The sequence below is a fragment of the Thunnus albacares genome, chromosome 3, assembly GCF_914725855.1.
Source record: "Thunnus albacares chromosome 3, fThuAlb1.1, whole genome shotgun sequence".
NCBI classification, from domain to species: domain Eukaryota; kingdom Metazoa; phylum Chordata; class Actinopteri; order Scombriformes; family Scombridae; genus Thunnus; species Thunnus albacares.
In genome coordinates this window covers 1,089,760-1,105,638 of record NC_058108.1, presented here as the reverse complement: position 1 = coordinate 1,105,638, position 15,879 = coordinate 1,089,760, and the positions used below count along the sequence as shown (strand labels likewise).

Here is a 15,879-nt window from a genome sequence, read left to right as displayed (position 1 = left end):
AAGCAGGCAGGCAGACAGACAGACAGACAGACAGACAGACAAGCAGGCAGGCAGACAGACAGACAGACAGACAGACAGACAGACAGACAAGCAGACAGACAGACAAGCAGGCAGACAGACAGACAGACAGACAGACAGACAGACAGACAGACAGACAAGCAGGCAGACAGACAGACAGACAGACAGACAGACAGAAACATCCAGAAGATGTTTGCCCTGTGGTGCTTCCCAGCACAGTTCAGCCAGGCCTCCTCTGCTGAGCTGAGCTGTGCTGAGCAGCACACAATGCTCCTCTGTCCCTCTTGCGAGCTGCTTCACAGCTCTACAACACACAACAGCTCATTATGGAATCAAAGATCCCCCGGCCACAGCTCCCCAGTGCCTAAATACTGTCCCCTGCTGAGCACACACACTGTCACCAGCTCCGGTCGCACAGCCCGAGGCCACAAACAGCCAGTGAGGCCAGAGAGGGCACCAAGATATACAGGGTGTCACACACATGAAAGCACACGCACACACTTAACCTAAGTGCACACATGAAGATGAACACACACCACCTTATTAGGCACGATCCTGGTCAGCCATTAGCAGCCTTAACAAAGGTCACAAAGGTCACCCAGCTGCTCTGCCTCACAGACGCTGATGACAGGGGGTGTGACGGTCCGGTTAATTAACCAGCATCAGAAAACAGCCGGAGAGAGAAGGATGAGATGACAGCAGGGAGAGAGGGGCAGATAGCGCGAAGGGGAAATGGCTTGTTAGAGTGGACAGGAGACGACATTTAACCACATTAAAGATTCATCAATTAGATTACAGGAGAGGAAGATGATGGAGGGAGTTTCCCTCAGGCTGTTTACCTATCATGTAAAATAATCTGAGCCAAAAGAGCTTTCACCTTGTTTGGTCTTGTGAAAAATCGCAAATACATAAAAGGGCTGAACTGAACAGCACGGGGGAAATTAGAGCATGACATTGCTCTAATTATCCATCAGGTTAATGAGGAGCAGCAGCTCAGTGGTTAGTGCTGTCACCTGGGTTTGATTCTCAACTCTGAGACTCTGTGTGGTATTACTTTAGTTTCCTCCGACATCAACAGGTATGCAAATTAAGATCTTAAAGACGGTCCTGGCATCTGATCTGGACTTGGTTTCTGGATGCTGGGCGCCTAAATAGGTAGGCTGGACTAATTTCATAGGTTAAGAATTTTTCAAGTTTGCATCATTTTAGAAAGGAATCTTCTCTACTTGTATGAACGTAAGAAATGATCGCAGCAACTAAAAACTGTTTCACTGCACATCTGAGCATGTGAGTATTATTTCAAGACAGACCTGAAAAAGTGTGAACCTATCCTTTAATAAAGTACACCATATCAGTGTGCTGCCGGCCATCGCTCTTGTTAAATCAGAATTATTATTTAATAAGGATGTGTTCACATTTTTTCAAAGTCTTAAAATAACGCTCAAATGTACATGGACAGTTTTTTGTACATTCTGTCTTTTTAAACAACAGGCCCACTTACAGATTGTACAAAAGAAGATAATTTGTTATTAATTTAATTCTAGTAAAATAACCTATTTAAATATAGGACATATAAATCACTACACTGTTTGTATGTCAGTATATTCCATATTTCCTGTTTCCTTTCTGAGCTTCGGTTGTAACAAAAAAAGGGGGTTTGTACTAAAAATACCTTTTTGATTTGAATAACTCAGACTGCTTCATGTTAGCTTGAACTAAACACAGAAATACTTTTTGCTCAGAGTGAGGACTGCAGATTTTGTCCCTCATCACTGAAATGACTTTAAGAAGTGAACTTTCCGCAACCAGTATGAACAGGAGGAACCATTAAAGTGACCTACAGTGCTTTTAATGTACATGTGGGCATGTGAGGGTTGTCTTAACCCTTTAATCTGTTCATAATATGAACAGATTAAAGGGTCTCTATACCAAACTTTTGAACCACAAATCTATTTTTGATTCATAAACACCTCATCAGTCATTAATAAATGGGTGATTAATCCTTAATGAACTTTTTAGAGAGAGAAAAGAGTATTCTTTAAGTTTTACACTGTGTTTATGGAGAAAAATGCAACAACATTTACAAATGGTGATTTTTCAATTTTTTAATAAATACAGATCAAATTTAACCTGGAATATTGTCTTGTATGTATAAAAATGTTTATCAGATGCACAAAAATACAAAAGTTGTTCTATTTTTGTATATTCACTTTTTGAAAAGTCATAAAATTTCAGGCTAAAATTAACTTTGTTTTTACTGCTCTCAAACGCAACAATCAAATTTGACCTAAATAGTATGTAAGAGTTAAGACAAGATACTTTAAAACATGCAAGACTGTCCTTTAAGGACTATTGCATTCAATCATATTCTTAAGAGCAGCGGTTCCCAACTTTTACAGCAAACAGCGACTTGCAAACCTTTGTCACAGGTTGCATATATCTGTAAGATGTGAGCACTTCCACCAAAGAGTGACTTTACTCTATGAATCTCTAAGACTCGTTGTTAACTGAATAACTGTTATGACTGAAAGCTCCAGGACAGCTACTAAATGGACCTTAAGGTGAGACTGTTTGATGTTATTTCACACAGATTGGATCTTTGTCTTTCTCCCATCACATCAATCATCTCATGACCTCTCAAACTGATCTTGTGATCACTCAGAGGGGCTCCGAGAAACTGTTGGTCTTCGCTCAGAGAAAATGTCTTGAAACAAGTTTTGATCTCATAATCCAAACTTCCTGATATCAACTCCTTCTATCAACAGGATAGAATAAACACAACATAACAAACCCACATTAAAAAAAGCAACTCAGTGATCAACAGCACAGGATCATAGAGCATGTTAGCACTGTCACTGTCCAACCACATGGGGGAGCTTGTACAACAGCCAGAAACAAAACTCTACATCACAGTCGGATGGACTTCAGTGCCTCTTAATGTTTTATTTTTTTAATTTTTGGTCAGTGCTTCTGCCTATGTGCACACTTCTCTTTTTGTCTCTCTATTCCTCCCAAAGCTTGTCACCTCTCATTCGTGCGTGTCCTTGCTTCAGCCCAGTTTGTTCCTGCGTGATCTGTCCGCGACTAATACGCATTTCATCTATTTCTATCTGTCCTTCACTCTCTGGGACTTTTGAATGGAGACATAAGCAGACAGAAATGACTGCATTTGGGTCATGGAGGAGTTTCATCGTGACACTCCTCAGGTCTATCCTAATGTGGGTCTTCCAAAAGAGGAGTTGTAAGTGAGTTAGATGGGAGATAGAGGGTTTGTCCTTGTTACATGGCCGGATTAACCTGTTTGGAGGCCCCCAGGGAAGAAATTTGCTGTCAGGCCCCTGTTGTGCCTATCAAATATCAAGGTCAGCTTCGTTATATTTATTGCAGAATGTGTTGTCCTGGTTGCTTAGCAACAGAGTTTATGGGGTGACTCACTTCCAACAGCAACAACAGGAGGTCAGAATAAAATATCAAGTCAATGGGAACTGAACTTCAAGACATTTCACCTCTCATATAAAAGGCTTCCTCAGTTCTGTCTTCATCAAAACTACTTGACATACACTCAACAAGCACTTTACTTGGAACACCTGTGCAGTTTAATGCAATCCAATATAACAGCTCTGCCATAAATTCTACTTTTGTGAAGCTTATACATTTTCAGTTTTTGTTGACATTGTCAAAAAGGTGATAATTCTACTTTATGTTTATTATTGAGCTTGTAGTGGCTGTTGGTGGTGTACTGGAGTGCATTAAATTGAAAAGTGTCCTAGGTATTTTGTCCACCATCATGTATGTTAATGGAGTGGACAAAATATTAGGAACACTTTTGACAATGTCATCAAAAACTGAAAATGTACAAGCTTTGTCAAAGTAGAATTTATGGCAGAGCTGTTGTATTGGATTGCATTAGATCGCACGTGTTACTAATAAAATGCTTGGTGATTGTATTTCTCTACAACATTCAATATTCATGACCAAATAAACAACAACAAAGTTTAAAAAGCATCTTTGGGTATGATTTATTAATCATCAGGACTGTGTGGGTGCAGTTTGATTAGGTTTGATTGTCGGTGACAAAACAACCCACCAACTCATCAGATTCTGATTCAAATGTTGCTAAATCCTGATTTCACAACTGAGCCCCATCCATTTCAAACCACGAGAAAAGTGCTGACAAAAAAGAAAAACAGGAATCTTTTATGTTAAATAACCAGATCTGTCCAAACTTGTATTTATGTCCAGGACCCGATCACTCACAAGAAGCTGACTGACAAAGTTTTAAGGGCTTTTAAAACTAGAATTTGACACAGGGCCGTAGACAGGACCACAAGATTACATAATAATGTAGAACCCAGTTTATATTATACTTACATTGTACTGGTGCAGGTTAATAATCTAAAGCCACACCAATGACTCTGTGAGGCTGCTTGGCACAGCATTGCTTTAAGCTAAATGCTAACATCAGCATGCTAACATGCTCACAGCAACAACATGCTTATGTTTAACAGGTCATTTTTACCATATTCACCATCTTAGTTCAGCATGTTACCATGCTAACATTTGCTAATTAGCACTAAACACAATGTACTGCTGAGGCTGATGGTATTGTTATTAATTTTGCAGGCATTTGATCATGAACCAAGTTAAAATGTTGACCTGATGATGTTGCTAAATAAAAACTTAAGGGATGACGAAAGTTGTCACAATTCACCCTTAGGGGACAATGTACGTACCAAAATTCGTGGCAATCAAAGCAACCATTGTTGAGACATTTCCATCAGATGAAAAGTCAGATCACCAAAGTTATTATGATACATCGTCTGGGAACCATGAATGTCTGTACAAAATTTCCTGTCTGATAGTTGTTAAGATATTTCAGTCTAAGTGGTCGACCAACCAACCAACCAACCGAACAGACTGACTGACTGACATTAGCATCCTTAGCGCTGCTAGCATGGCTAACAAGTAGTTGACACAACTCGTTGAACTTGGTGTTTTAGGTACCCTGGAGGTGTGGGCGTCCAGAGCAGTTGCCTGCTTTTCCTGCATTTTAATCCAACCTTGCTTGTTAGAGAGAACTTCTTTCACCACCCGTGTTTTGATCCAAAGTCAAGCCAAGAAGAGGATGATCTCATCTAATTTGGTGGTAATTGGCGTGGGTGGACTGAAAACCTTAAACCAGTGAGAAAATATGCAATTGAGACTCAACAGAGACAATTCAAGCATAACAGTATATACTGTTTTGTTTTATTAGGTGCTTTGTCATACAAAACAACACACTGTTGCAAAGTCTTTGCATCTATTGATAAAAGTAAGAATAAAGTGCTTGTTCTTCATCTGTACAGTACATATTTACAAGGGTTTGAATTCTGTTTCATTGTACAGGATTTTATTTGATTGTTAGAACTTGTTTTCTATTATGGTATATAATGTCATGAATAAAAAAATGGAATGGCTCATTATTTAAATATGAAAAGTAACAGAACTCAGAAAGGAAGACAAAAATCCAAAATGCAGAAATCATTTATTTTTATACAGAGAAAATAAATGTGTAGAGGTTTGAGCATTTTTGTCATGCTTCCTTTAAAATAAGATAGTTTTTCTCTCATAACATTTATCTGTATATGATGTATAAATCAGAGCTAAAGTGATCATTTTTAAATTGAAACAAAAAACACACCGTATTTACAAAAACTGATTGGAAATCAAGAACAGAAGGCTTGACTTAATTCATACACAGGTCATATTGAATAAAACAAGAAAGCAAGAAAGTTTTCAAGATACCTCATGATTTGAGAGAAATACCTGGTCACCACATTTAAAAGTAGATGAGCTGTGTGTTGCTTAGATGCTGATGTTACAACTGAAAATGTACAATACCTGAAACCAGAGCAAGTTATGAGCTAAAGCTGCATGAAGTTTGTGACAGCTGCAAAAAAAAAAAATCCCTCTCTTTCACGAGATGTACAGTTTAAATTATGTCCTTCATCTTTCATTGTAACACTAGTTCAATACTTTGGTTGCACGCAGACAAAGAGAGGAAACAAATGGAAGGGCAGCCATTACCCATTGATTGGCTTTAAACTCCTGACTCTCTGCTGATGTATAAAGGTAGGGTGGGCTGTAGTCTGTCGAGGCTGATCTGATTCTCTGTGTCCAGCACACACAGCATCTCCACCGTCTGCTCCTCCACAAATGTCTCCTTGAATCCCAAGTGAATGTCATCTCTCAACTTTGCCTCTCTGTCACCTCTAACGCCTAGACTCACTGCCTCATCTTTGTCATCCTCCTCTTCCTCATCATCCCCACAGCACAAGGCTACCTCGTTCTCGTAGCAGAAAGCGCTGGGGGAGTGAGGGCCCAATAGGTGGCGAGCTGCCCTTGGGGCAAACGGTGACGGAGACCGGGAGTAACTGGCGGTGGAGGATGAGGACTGCCTGCCACGACCCGTCATCTGGCTCAGTTCCCTGGCACTGCAGTGAGGCGTAGATGGCACTTCGTAGGTCTTATGGAAGCGGGAGTAGTCCACATGGTAGCGGTCACCCTTCTCAAACACCACGGGCTCAAAGCGGTGACCCCACAGGATCTCCTTTGCCAAGTAGGAGCTACGGGCCTGAGTGGTCATAGCTGTGGCCTCCACCATCCCCTCCAGGATGACCACAATTTCAAAGTCCTCTTTCTGCAGGTCGGTGTGGCTCAGATTATACAGCGGACTGTTCTTGTTGATCTCATGGACCACCACCAGTGGTGACACGAGAAACAGCCGATCCAGCCCATCATCATAGCCAACATCAATGTCTGTTTGCTCCAAAGGGAGGTACTCTCCCTCCGCCGTCACATGTGGCTTGATGAGCTGTGCACGCACATGTGCCTCAACTATGTGGCTCTTGCGCATGTTCCCCAGGCGCCACATGAGGCACAGCTTACCATCACGCAGTGCGATGACGGCATGATGCGAGAACAGCAAGGTCTGTGCCCGCTTCTTGGGCCGCACCATCTTTGCCATGATGGTGCCAATCATGAAGGAGTCAATAATGCAGCCCACGATGGACTGGACCACCACAGTCACCACAGCGACTGGGCACTCTTCAGTGACACACCGGAAACCATATCCAATGGTGGTCTGGGTCTCAATGGAGAAGAGGAATGCCCCAATAAAGCCCTGAATATGGAGAATACATGGCCGCCATTCGTCTGGTTCTCCCTCTGCGGTGCTCCGAGGATCCCCTTCCTTCACGGGAATGCGAATTTCAAAGTCTCCATGGGCCAGTGCCACTCCCCAAAAGATCAGGCCAAACAGCAGCCAAGACAGAAGGAAGGTGGTGGTGAAGACAAGCAGCAGGTAGCGCCAGCGTATGTCCACACAGGTAGTGAAAATGTCAGCCAGGTATCTCCGTGGCTTATCCTCCATGTTATTGAACACCACGTTGCACTGGCCATTCTTCTTCACAAAGCGGCTGCGCAGGCGGCCGGTGCCCAGATCCAGGCCCAGACGACATGAAGGTGAAGCACGGCAGCTGTTGTGGACGATTGGCTCATTTGTCACTCTCAGAGACAACGCCCCTCTTCCTTCATCGCTTCCTGGACACTCTCCTCCTCCTCCGTCTTCACCTCGCATGCAGGCCCCTATTAGTGCCTGCTGAGTCAGAGGACTGTGGCCATTGTGGAGGCCCAGGGTGGAGATCTTCACGGCATCTTCATCTGTGGAAACGATGCTGTATCTGCAAAACAAGAAGGGAGAATGTGAGTTTGGGAGAATTGAATGTTTGCTAAGCCCTGCCCCCAGAGTTATTATTGCCTGTAAGTTCTATAAGTAGGTTATAATGAGGAAAAGTTGTAAAATAAGACATTTCTTTTCTACATAACAGTGTTTAGCTGATTAACTTACATACACACAGATTAAACACTACAAGGTAAAAGGTTTTTAGGATGAGAACTAACCAATGTGTTTGGCAATGCAACCTTGGGTAATGTTGGCTTGGGTTGCTGGGGTGTAAACTTCTCCAAATCCAATAAAGAGCAGGACAGAGATGCTAACGTTAGCCTTCCTACCAAGCACCCGACGTCAATGGAACTTGTTTTTTGGACTAAATCAGGTCAGACAGTTGTGGCCGTTATTTAGCCTAAAAATAGATGAAGATTCAGCTATGTTTGGACTGTCAGACTTAGTACCAATTTGGCCTAAATATAGCCTACCATATAAATGACTTCCAACTTAAAATTATGATTTATATCTTGATGAAAACTGGTTTTCCAAACTAAACTTTGATAGTATTCAACACTGGTTTCCACATACTACAAAGTGGATGTTCTTGTTGTGAACAAGGCTTTTTAAAAAATTCATAACCCCACAAACTAATGAAGTTAATGATGATGACTCCTTGAATTTGGAAGTAATGCTAAGGACACTGCTGTAGGTAGTAAGCTAGTTAGCGGCACATGCTAATGTTTACGGCAGACCAAACAAAATCCATTCCTTACAACTTTGTTTTTGGACAGGCTAAAAAAATCCTCAACACTACACACCCGCAAAACTCTTAAAATGCAGAGTATCACTCTTAATGCACATACTCTTTCAACATGTGGAGAAATCAAAAACTGGTCAGGCCTGCTGTATCCAGATATGGTTACTAAGCTATGAATGGACAATCAATATTCAAAGGAGGGGTTTAGCAAATAGTCCATTGGTTGTTTCGGTACCACTTTCTCATACGTCATCCTTAATATAAAGTTTAAATAGTTTACAAATACTTTTTCCCTCTTACCTGTTGACTCGCACCGCTCCCATGGCACTGGTGATCATCAGGCTGTATCTGCAAGGGCAGTAATGTAGGTTGGGGCGGGCAGTTCCAACCATTAAAGTACTTTTCTTTTCTGTGAACAAAACAAACAAAAAGGAGATTTCTTCAGTCATCTTTTTTTTTTTTTAAATTTACGTCATTTGAGATATGAAAGTATAGGATGTTTTTCAAACATAATCATGGAATAAAACAATACAATACAGAGGTTGATAAAGATTATAATTTCTGCACCCACCAAAATAAAAAAATACACCAATCATAAATCCCTCTCCACAACTATTGGCCTTGCCCTAATGCACAGAGTAGACCAGACAGTTTTGTGTAATGAAAGCTTATTGATTAGGTCCTTGCTAGTGTTTAGCCTTAGGGACCTTCAGGCCAACCAGAGCTGGAAAACCAGACATGCATTGGGAGGGACAAAGGTCTAAAAAAGAGATGAATCAGTGGTAATCTACTATTAGAGGAACAATTGATCTGCTGTTTGGCCTGATGACAAGGTTGGAGGGTGATTTTACTCGGCTTATTATGTCAGCATGCCGAGAACCAGGAGCACCAAAAACCACTGGGTTGCATAACCAATAGAGGGACAATCGCACGCAATACAAAGGGGCATTGGTGGTTTGATGTTTTTGAATCGCTTTGGCTGACATGAATTAGTTGACAGCACAGGTGTGTATTAACCAAGGTAGTAATGGATTGTCTTGGGAATAGTTCTGACAACTGCAGTTTAAAAGCCTTCATTCAATACTGCTGTCACGCCAATAGCAAACACACGCTCTGATACACACACACAGAAACACTCACATATACAAATCTTGATGGGATTTGGTGTCATGTAATGTGTGTGATGCTCCCAGACTTCTCTCCCTCTTACACCAGGGACAGATGTTACGAACTGGCTGCTGATTGGCCGGATGAAGGGTGATTTTCAGCTGGATAATCCCAAAAGGGCAGATGATTACGTCAACTTGATAACTCCCACAGCTGGAGGAAAGTGTCCTCTACGAGAAATCACAACCTTTTCTTACAGGGTTCTTAAAGTCATCGGCCAATATGCACATGGGTCACACGGGTCAGTCTCATGTCAGTGCCAACAACGTCACGAGTGGGATCAGCGAAGCACAACGCAGTTCATGTCAGTCTGTTGGAACAGGATTTACAATTGAGGCTGTATTGTTCCGGTGTAGTTCTGATGAATTGTGGTTTTATTTGTATTATATTTCATTTTATCATTAATTGATACTATTGGTAGTACTTGGTAGTAAGTGTCAGTGTAGCAGTATCAGTATCAGTTGTTTGTGTTTTTACGTGTTGGTATTGTTTCTAATGTTGTTGTTGCTGCCAAACATCTGACTCATCCCACATGGGAATACAAGACGCTATATATCAAACGTAAAAATATAAAATGCATCCTCCAGTAATATACAGAACCAATAAATAAATAAATAAAAAGAAAAGAAAAGAAACATTGGTTACAACATTAGATGTACTTCTACATACTACATACAAATATATTGATTTTAAGATGTTTGAATAAGTTGTGCACTTAATAGCAGAAGAAAGAAAATAAATGTTACAGCCTGAAGTTTATCCTGATAAAGGGGGTTTTATTCTCCTCTCCCAGACTTTCTCTGAGTAACTGGCTAATGTAAATGTTTTGTATGTAAACAGCCAACTCAGTCTTTGTGCATTATCCATATTTACAAAATCAATTTCTGTTTTTTATCTTATTAAACTAGATATTGTTTGCTTCCTGGTTAAAAGGAATCATTGAAATATCACATTGAACAACTCCACTTGCATTCTGCAAAGATGTAGTCAAAAGCAAATTTCAATTACAGTGGACAGTTAAGTTATTTTGTGTTATATTTTTACATTTTACTGAGAACATATCGTTGGCTAAAACTGCAGTGCTGTTACTTCTGAAAAAAGTTATTTTGTGTTTGCTGTTACCTTGCAAGACAGCTGGATTCCCAAGATCATGACATCATTAGATCACATGATGTTTGTGTCCAAACCGCCGGCGGTTCAGACCAATCAGTGTTGCAAATCCAGCTGCCTCGCAAGGTAAGACGGTGATAGACGATGATAGACAGATGGCTCATCCAGTCACCTGCCAAGTATTTTTTGAAAGTGCCTGCCCTTTTCTAAACAGACTTCCCAGATGGTTCTGTGTAATAAACCATCTGGCGCGTCAGGTTATGTTTCCTATTATTAGTTTCCAAAATCCGCATTTTTACATACAGTGGATGCAGTAATATGAACACCTGTAAAGTATGATGCAATCTAATCTAATAGTCCTGTAACTGCCTTTGTAAGGCTGATGTATGTGTTATATACAGCTGTTCAGCTGTGAGATGATACAGAGGTGTAGATTCAACAGTAACTTGTCAATCTGTTGGTCAAAACGGGGAAATATCTGACAATATAAAGCTGTATAATAGTGATGTGTTGGTGTGATGAGATTTACAAAACAACAAAAACATCTTAAAGTGAATTGAATGAATGAAATCATATCAACAGATCTGTCTCCATGACAACTGAGCAAACTCCATCCATTGATGAGCACTGTGTGATACAGTCGAAAGCTCTGGAAAAAAGCTATGAGGACTTTGAGTTGGAATCATTTTAACTCAAACTCCTCTTTTACTTAATCTCAACAAAAATTAACATTATAAACCTTACAACGCATTTGTTGCTTGACTATTACATGTATATCAGTCTGCATTAGATTTGACTGATGTCTAGTTAGTTAAATGTCTTTTGAACAGGTTCACACATTGTTTACATTATAATTTATGGTATTTAAGGCAAAAGAACTAAAGAGGAAGTTTTGTGGATTTTGCAGCAGTAGATTTGTTCTATAAATGCTGATAATTGCAAATATTCTAAAGATGTGATTCTGGCCAAAAATTTAACAGATAATAGAGGACCTTAAATATCTTCACTTATTAACAAGATATTTCTGCCAATGCAGCCAACTGTTGTCAGTGTAAACCTACATGATGTCTTTTTCTCTCAGCAGACAGGAGCCCCGGGGGAGAGTTTCAGTAATTAATGGTTGATCATAGTTACTGTATTAGCCGTCTCCATAGGAACATCTCTCTTCTCTCTATGGGGCTGACTCGCTCTGAGTGTGCGTGTGTGTGTGTGTGTGTGTGTGTGTGTGTGTGTGTGTGTGGTGATGGTTTATCATGTGAGACAACTTGTGAGGAGGTGGAGTAGAGATAAACTGACAGAGAAGATGGGAAGGAGAGGCGAGGAGAGGAGAGGAGAGGAGAGGAGAGGAGAAAACAGGTCATGGACTGTCCCTTGAGGGAACCTATATAACTCATAACGAAGCACCAAAACCTGCCCGACACGACAGGGATAAACTGCCGTACACTACAGGGCTCTACAAATAACGATTATTATCACGCTGTGTGTCAAAGGCTCTGAGAAGTCTGATGTTGCTCTTATTCCCATACGTCAGAGGAGCCAAACTGACATATATTACATAATCTCATGCAAGGCAAAGGATGCAGGAAGCCCTTGTCAAATACCAGATTAGTATCTCCCTTAATCTCCCAATCCAAACAACAATATGAAAGGTGGACGGCAGTCGCCGTGTGACCTGCCTTAAGCCCTTTTGTGTAATCTGCGATCTGATGATATGAGAAAGGAAGGAGGGAGAGATGAAGAAAGAAAGAAAGAAAGAAAGTAAGAAATAAAGAGTGTAAGAAAGAAAGAAAGAAAGAAAGAATATAAGAAAGAAAGAGAAAGAAAGAAAGACTTGATGAGGAAAGCAGAGGCTTTACAGGTATGAGGTCTTTCACATTGGACAGAGTGCGACAAAATACAGATTAAGATGAAGAGATTATGACGACAGATAATATTTCTACATGTGATTCCATTTATAGAATAATGAAAGATTTACACACAGAACTAAAGTGTGAAAAAACAAAGTCACTGTTTTATCTCGTCCCAGTGTAAAAGCCTTTTCTAAAAGCCTCTAAAATGAGTGAAAATGTATGAAAGCATTTGGTCAGACTGTGATTTCAGAGGAGATTCTTTCACCTTTCTCTTCTCGTTCCTCTCTCACCAACATGCTCTCTGAAGGAGGGCCTACACTTGGACACAGTGTCCCAAACCTACAGGCTTGTACTCATTCTGACTTTGAAGAACTTTAGTCATCCTGAACACACACATTCACACCACACACACGCACACAAAATGCTAGAAATAACACTAAATCAACAGTAAAAGATGAACAATGGACAGTAAACTAAACTTATATGTAGTTGTAAGTGCACTTACTCAATTTCCAATTTCTTCTACTTTATATCTCTACTGCACTACATTTCAGAGGGATGTATTGTAGTTTTGTGTTTCACAGCTGTAGTTATTTTGAAGATTAAGATCTTACGTACAAAATATACGATCAGTTTATAAAATCTGATGCTTTGTAAACTACCTAACGGCATATAAAGTTGTAAGATTCTCAAAAACATGAAAATGCTGCTTACATTAGTTGTAATATTCCAGTGAATATATGTATCATATGACACTCTGAATGGTGCATTATACATAATGAGTATGTTTACTAAAGTACATTATGCTACTTATACGATTTTTATAGTGTGATAACAGATCTTAACCAATCACTGCTTAAAACTAATTAAATCTTTAGATAAGAATTACCTCTAATTTTACATCTTGCATCAGTTTGAAAGACGACATTCTAACCCCTGCTATAAATTTGGGTCATACGCCTTAAAATGTGCTGTTAAAGGTTGAGTGTGCAGGATTTGGTGGCATCTAGCGGTGAGGTTGCAGATTGCAACCAACTGAATACTCCTCGCCCCCCACCCTCCCTTTCCAAGCAGGTAGGAGAACCTACGGTGGCTGCAAAACTCGCAAAAAACGCGAAAACGCGAAAGGCCCTCTCTAGAGCCAGTGTTTGGTTTGTCCACTCTGGGCTACTGTAGAAACATGGCGGTGCAACATGGCAGACTCCGTGGAAGAGGACCCGCTCCCTCTGTAGATATAAAGGGCTCATTCTAAGATAACAAAAACACAATGATTCTTATTTTCAGGTGATCATACACTAAACAAAACATTCTTATGAATATTATATTCCATTTCTGGCAAGTCCGTTCCGTTAGATGCCACTAAATTCTACAATTTGTACCTTCAAACGTGTCAAATTTGAAAACAATAGATAAAAGTAAAGGTAAAGTTTCCATCTTTGGCCATGCGTCACTGCTGCTAAATTCCGATCAACTGATCAAACAGTGTAACCAGAAGTTATGACAGTGTAGTTTGCAAACTAAGCAGCTGTGACGTGTTTGTTTCAATGAGGCCACAGGAGCTGTCCAGTGCTGAAAATCAATCCAAAGCCTGCAGGAATAATCAACAGCAGGGAGGGGGGAGAGAGCCAAATACTACCCTAACCTTGAAAATGATTTTGGCCTTTAAAATCTTTACCTATATCTGTTTACACTCCCCACACGTTTTACAATCGACTTACTCAGCCACATGAACGGTTTGTCTAAGTATTGATTATGTTTTCTGAGTATTTAGTTTGACAGAAGAGCCGCAGGCAACTATGGCAGAGATAACTGAGATCAGAGTTTCTTACTAAAATGTGGAGATTGTGAGCTGACTCACAAACATAAACAAGCTGGAGTCAAGTGAAGAGATATTTGAAATGCCTTTTGAGACTATCAGATCATTAGTGGTTTTGATAAACAGCTGATAGAAAAAAAAAACAGACAAAATAAAAATGTAACACTCACCTTGGTGTTTCTGCAGACTGAATCACATGAAGACTAACATTGGTTTCATCCTCATAAAAAGATACTTAAGTAGGTTTACTGTTGTTGGCAACGTCCTCTCCTCTTTTCTTCCTTTTTTCCTTCTAACAGACAAACACCTTTTTTATAGATCTGCCCCCAGATTTCTCTTGCACAAACTTGTAAATGTCTCCAGTCTGAGCTTTGTCTTGTTGCTCCATAGCGCTTAACAGAGTCGCTCCTGCCTCGGCTGTGCATCTGCCCCGATCTCTGCCAGAGTGTGTGTGTGTGTGTGTGTGTGTGTGTGTGTGTAGGGGGGGGAGAGGGAGAGAGGGAGAGAGAGAGGGAGAGAGAGAGAGAGAGAGAGAGAGAGAGCGCTCTGATTACGTTCCTATTTATATATGCTATTGTTTTCCCCAGAGTGTGGAGATGTGGATTGTATAATTTAGACTTTAGCCCACTCAGACAGATACTTGCGCTGACATCCAAAAAACACAAACACCAGTGGAAACTCTTGTAATCCCACAAAATTCCTGTAGAGACTTAAGATATTCTCTGTGGCATTTTACAATGTGTTTATGTTGACTTAATGGTGCAAAATGTTTTTGTTTATCCCAGTGATATTTTCACCGGTATAAATATCACTTTTTCCTACAATAAAGGACACGAGAAACATAACAAAACAGGAATATCGATACACACACAAAAAACAACTGAGAAATAAAAAATAAATAAATTAAAACATGTATATATCATACTGCAAAAGCTGCAGAATCATGAGAATCTTAAGTAGCATACGTAAGCTTTTCCTCAGCTGTTGATTCAGTGCTTCAGTTTTTTTTTCCATAAAAGGCAATATTTCAGTTTTACCTGATTGATACAAAGTCTGACCAGTTTTACCATAAATTTTGATTGTTTTAGACCTAAGATACGAAAACATAGGCAGAGAGGAAGTGCGCCTTAGGTGCTCTTTCGGGAGTTTATAACCCTTTCTTAAGGGGGAATTTGCTTTTATTTTATGTAAGATATACTCTCAGAGAGACCTGTATTGGTATACATGTGAACTCAAGTCACATGACTAAAGGGATACTCCAGTGATTTTGCATTCACAAAGTTGGTAGACTTGTAAGAGGCACATTTAAAAAACATAGTGGTCAAAATCAAAGCAGCAGCAACTGAGATATCTTGAATTTTAGTCTCTAGTATGGGTCAAGCTCTAAAACTGCTGGATCCTACGTTTCCCATAATGCATCCCAACAGCACCTTTTATAAGACTTCTCCTGCGT

At 40.2% G+C, this 15,879-nt stretch overlaps 1 protein-coding gene across 1 annotated transcript; it reads right to left on the bottom strand.

Moving 5' to 3' along the window:
* Positions 1-5,525: 5,525 nt before the first annotated feature.
* On the bottom strand, positions 5,526-14,890 carry LOC122979525 (ATP-sensitive inward rectifier potassium channel 12-like). Its single transcript, XM_044347039.1, has 3 exons — positions 14,597-14,890; positions 8,784-8,892; positions 5,526-7,739 (listed from the first exon to the last, which is right to left on the bottom strand). Exons 2-3 carry the CDS (start codon positions 8,873-8,875, stop codon positions 6,098-6,100), a joined length of 1,734 nt encoding a protein of 577 aa, XP_044202974.1. The 5' UTR covers positions 8,876-8,892; positions 14,597-14,890; the 3' UTR covers positions 5,526-6,097.
* Positions 14,891-15,879: the final 989 nt, after the last annotated feature.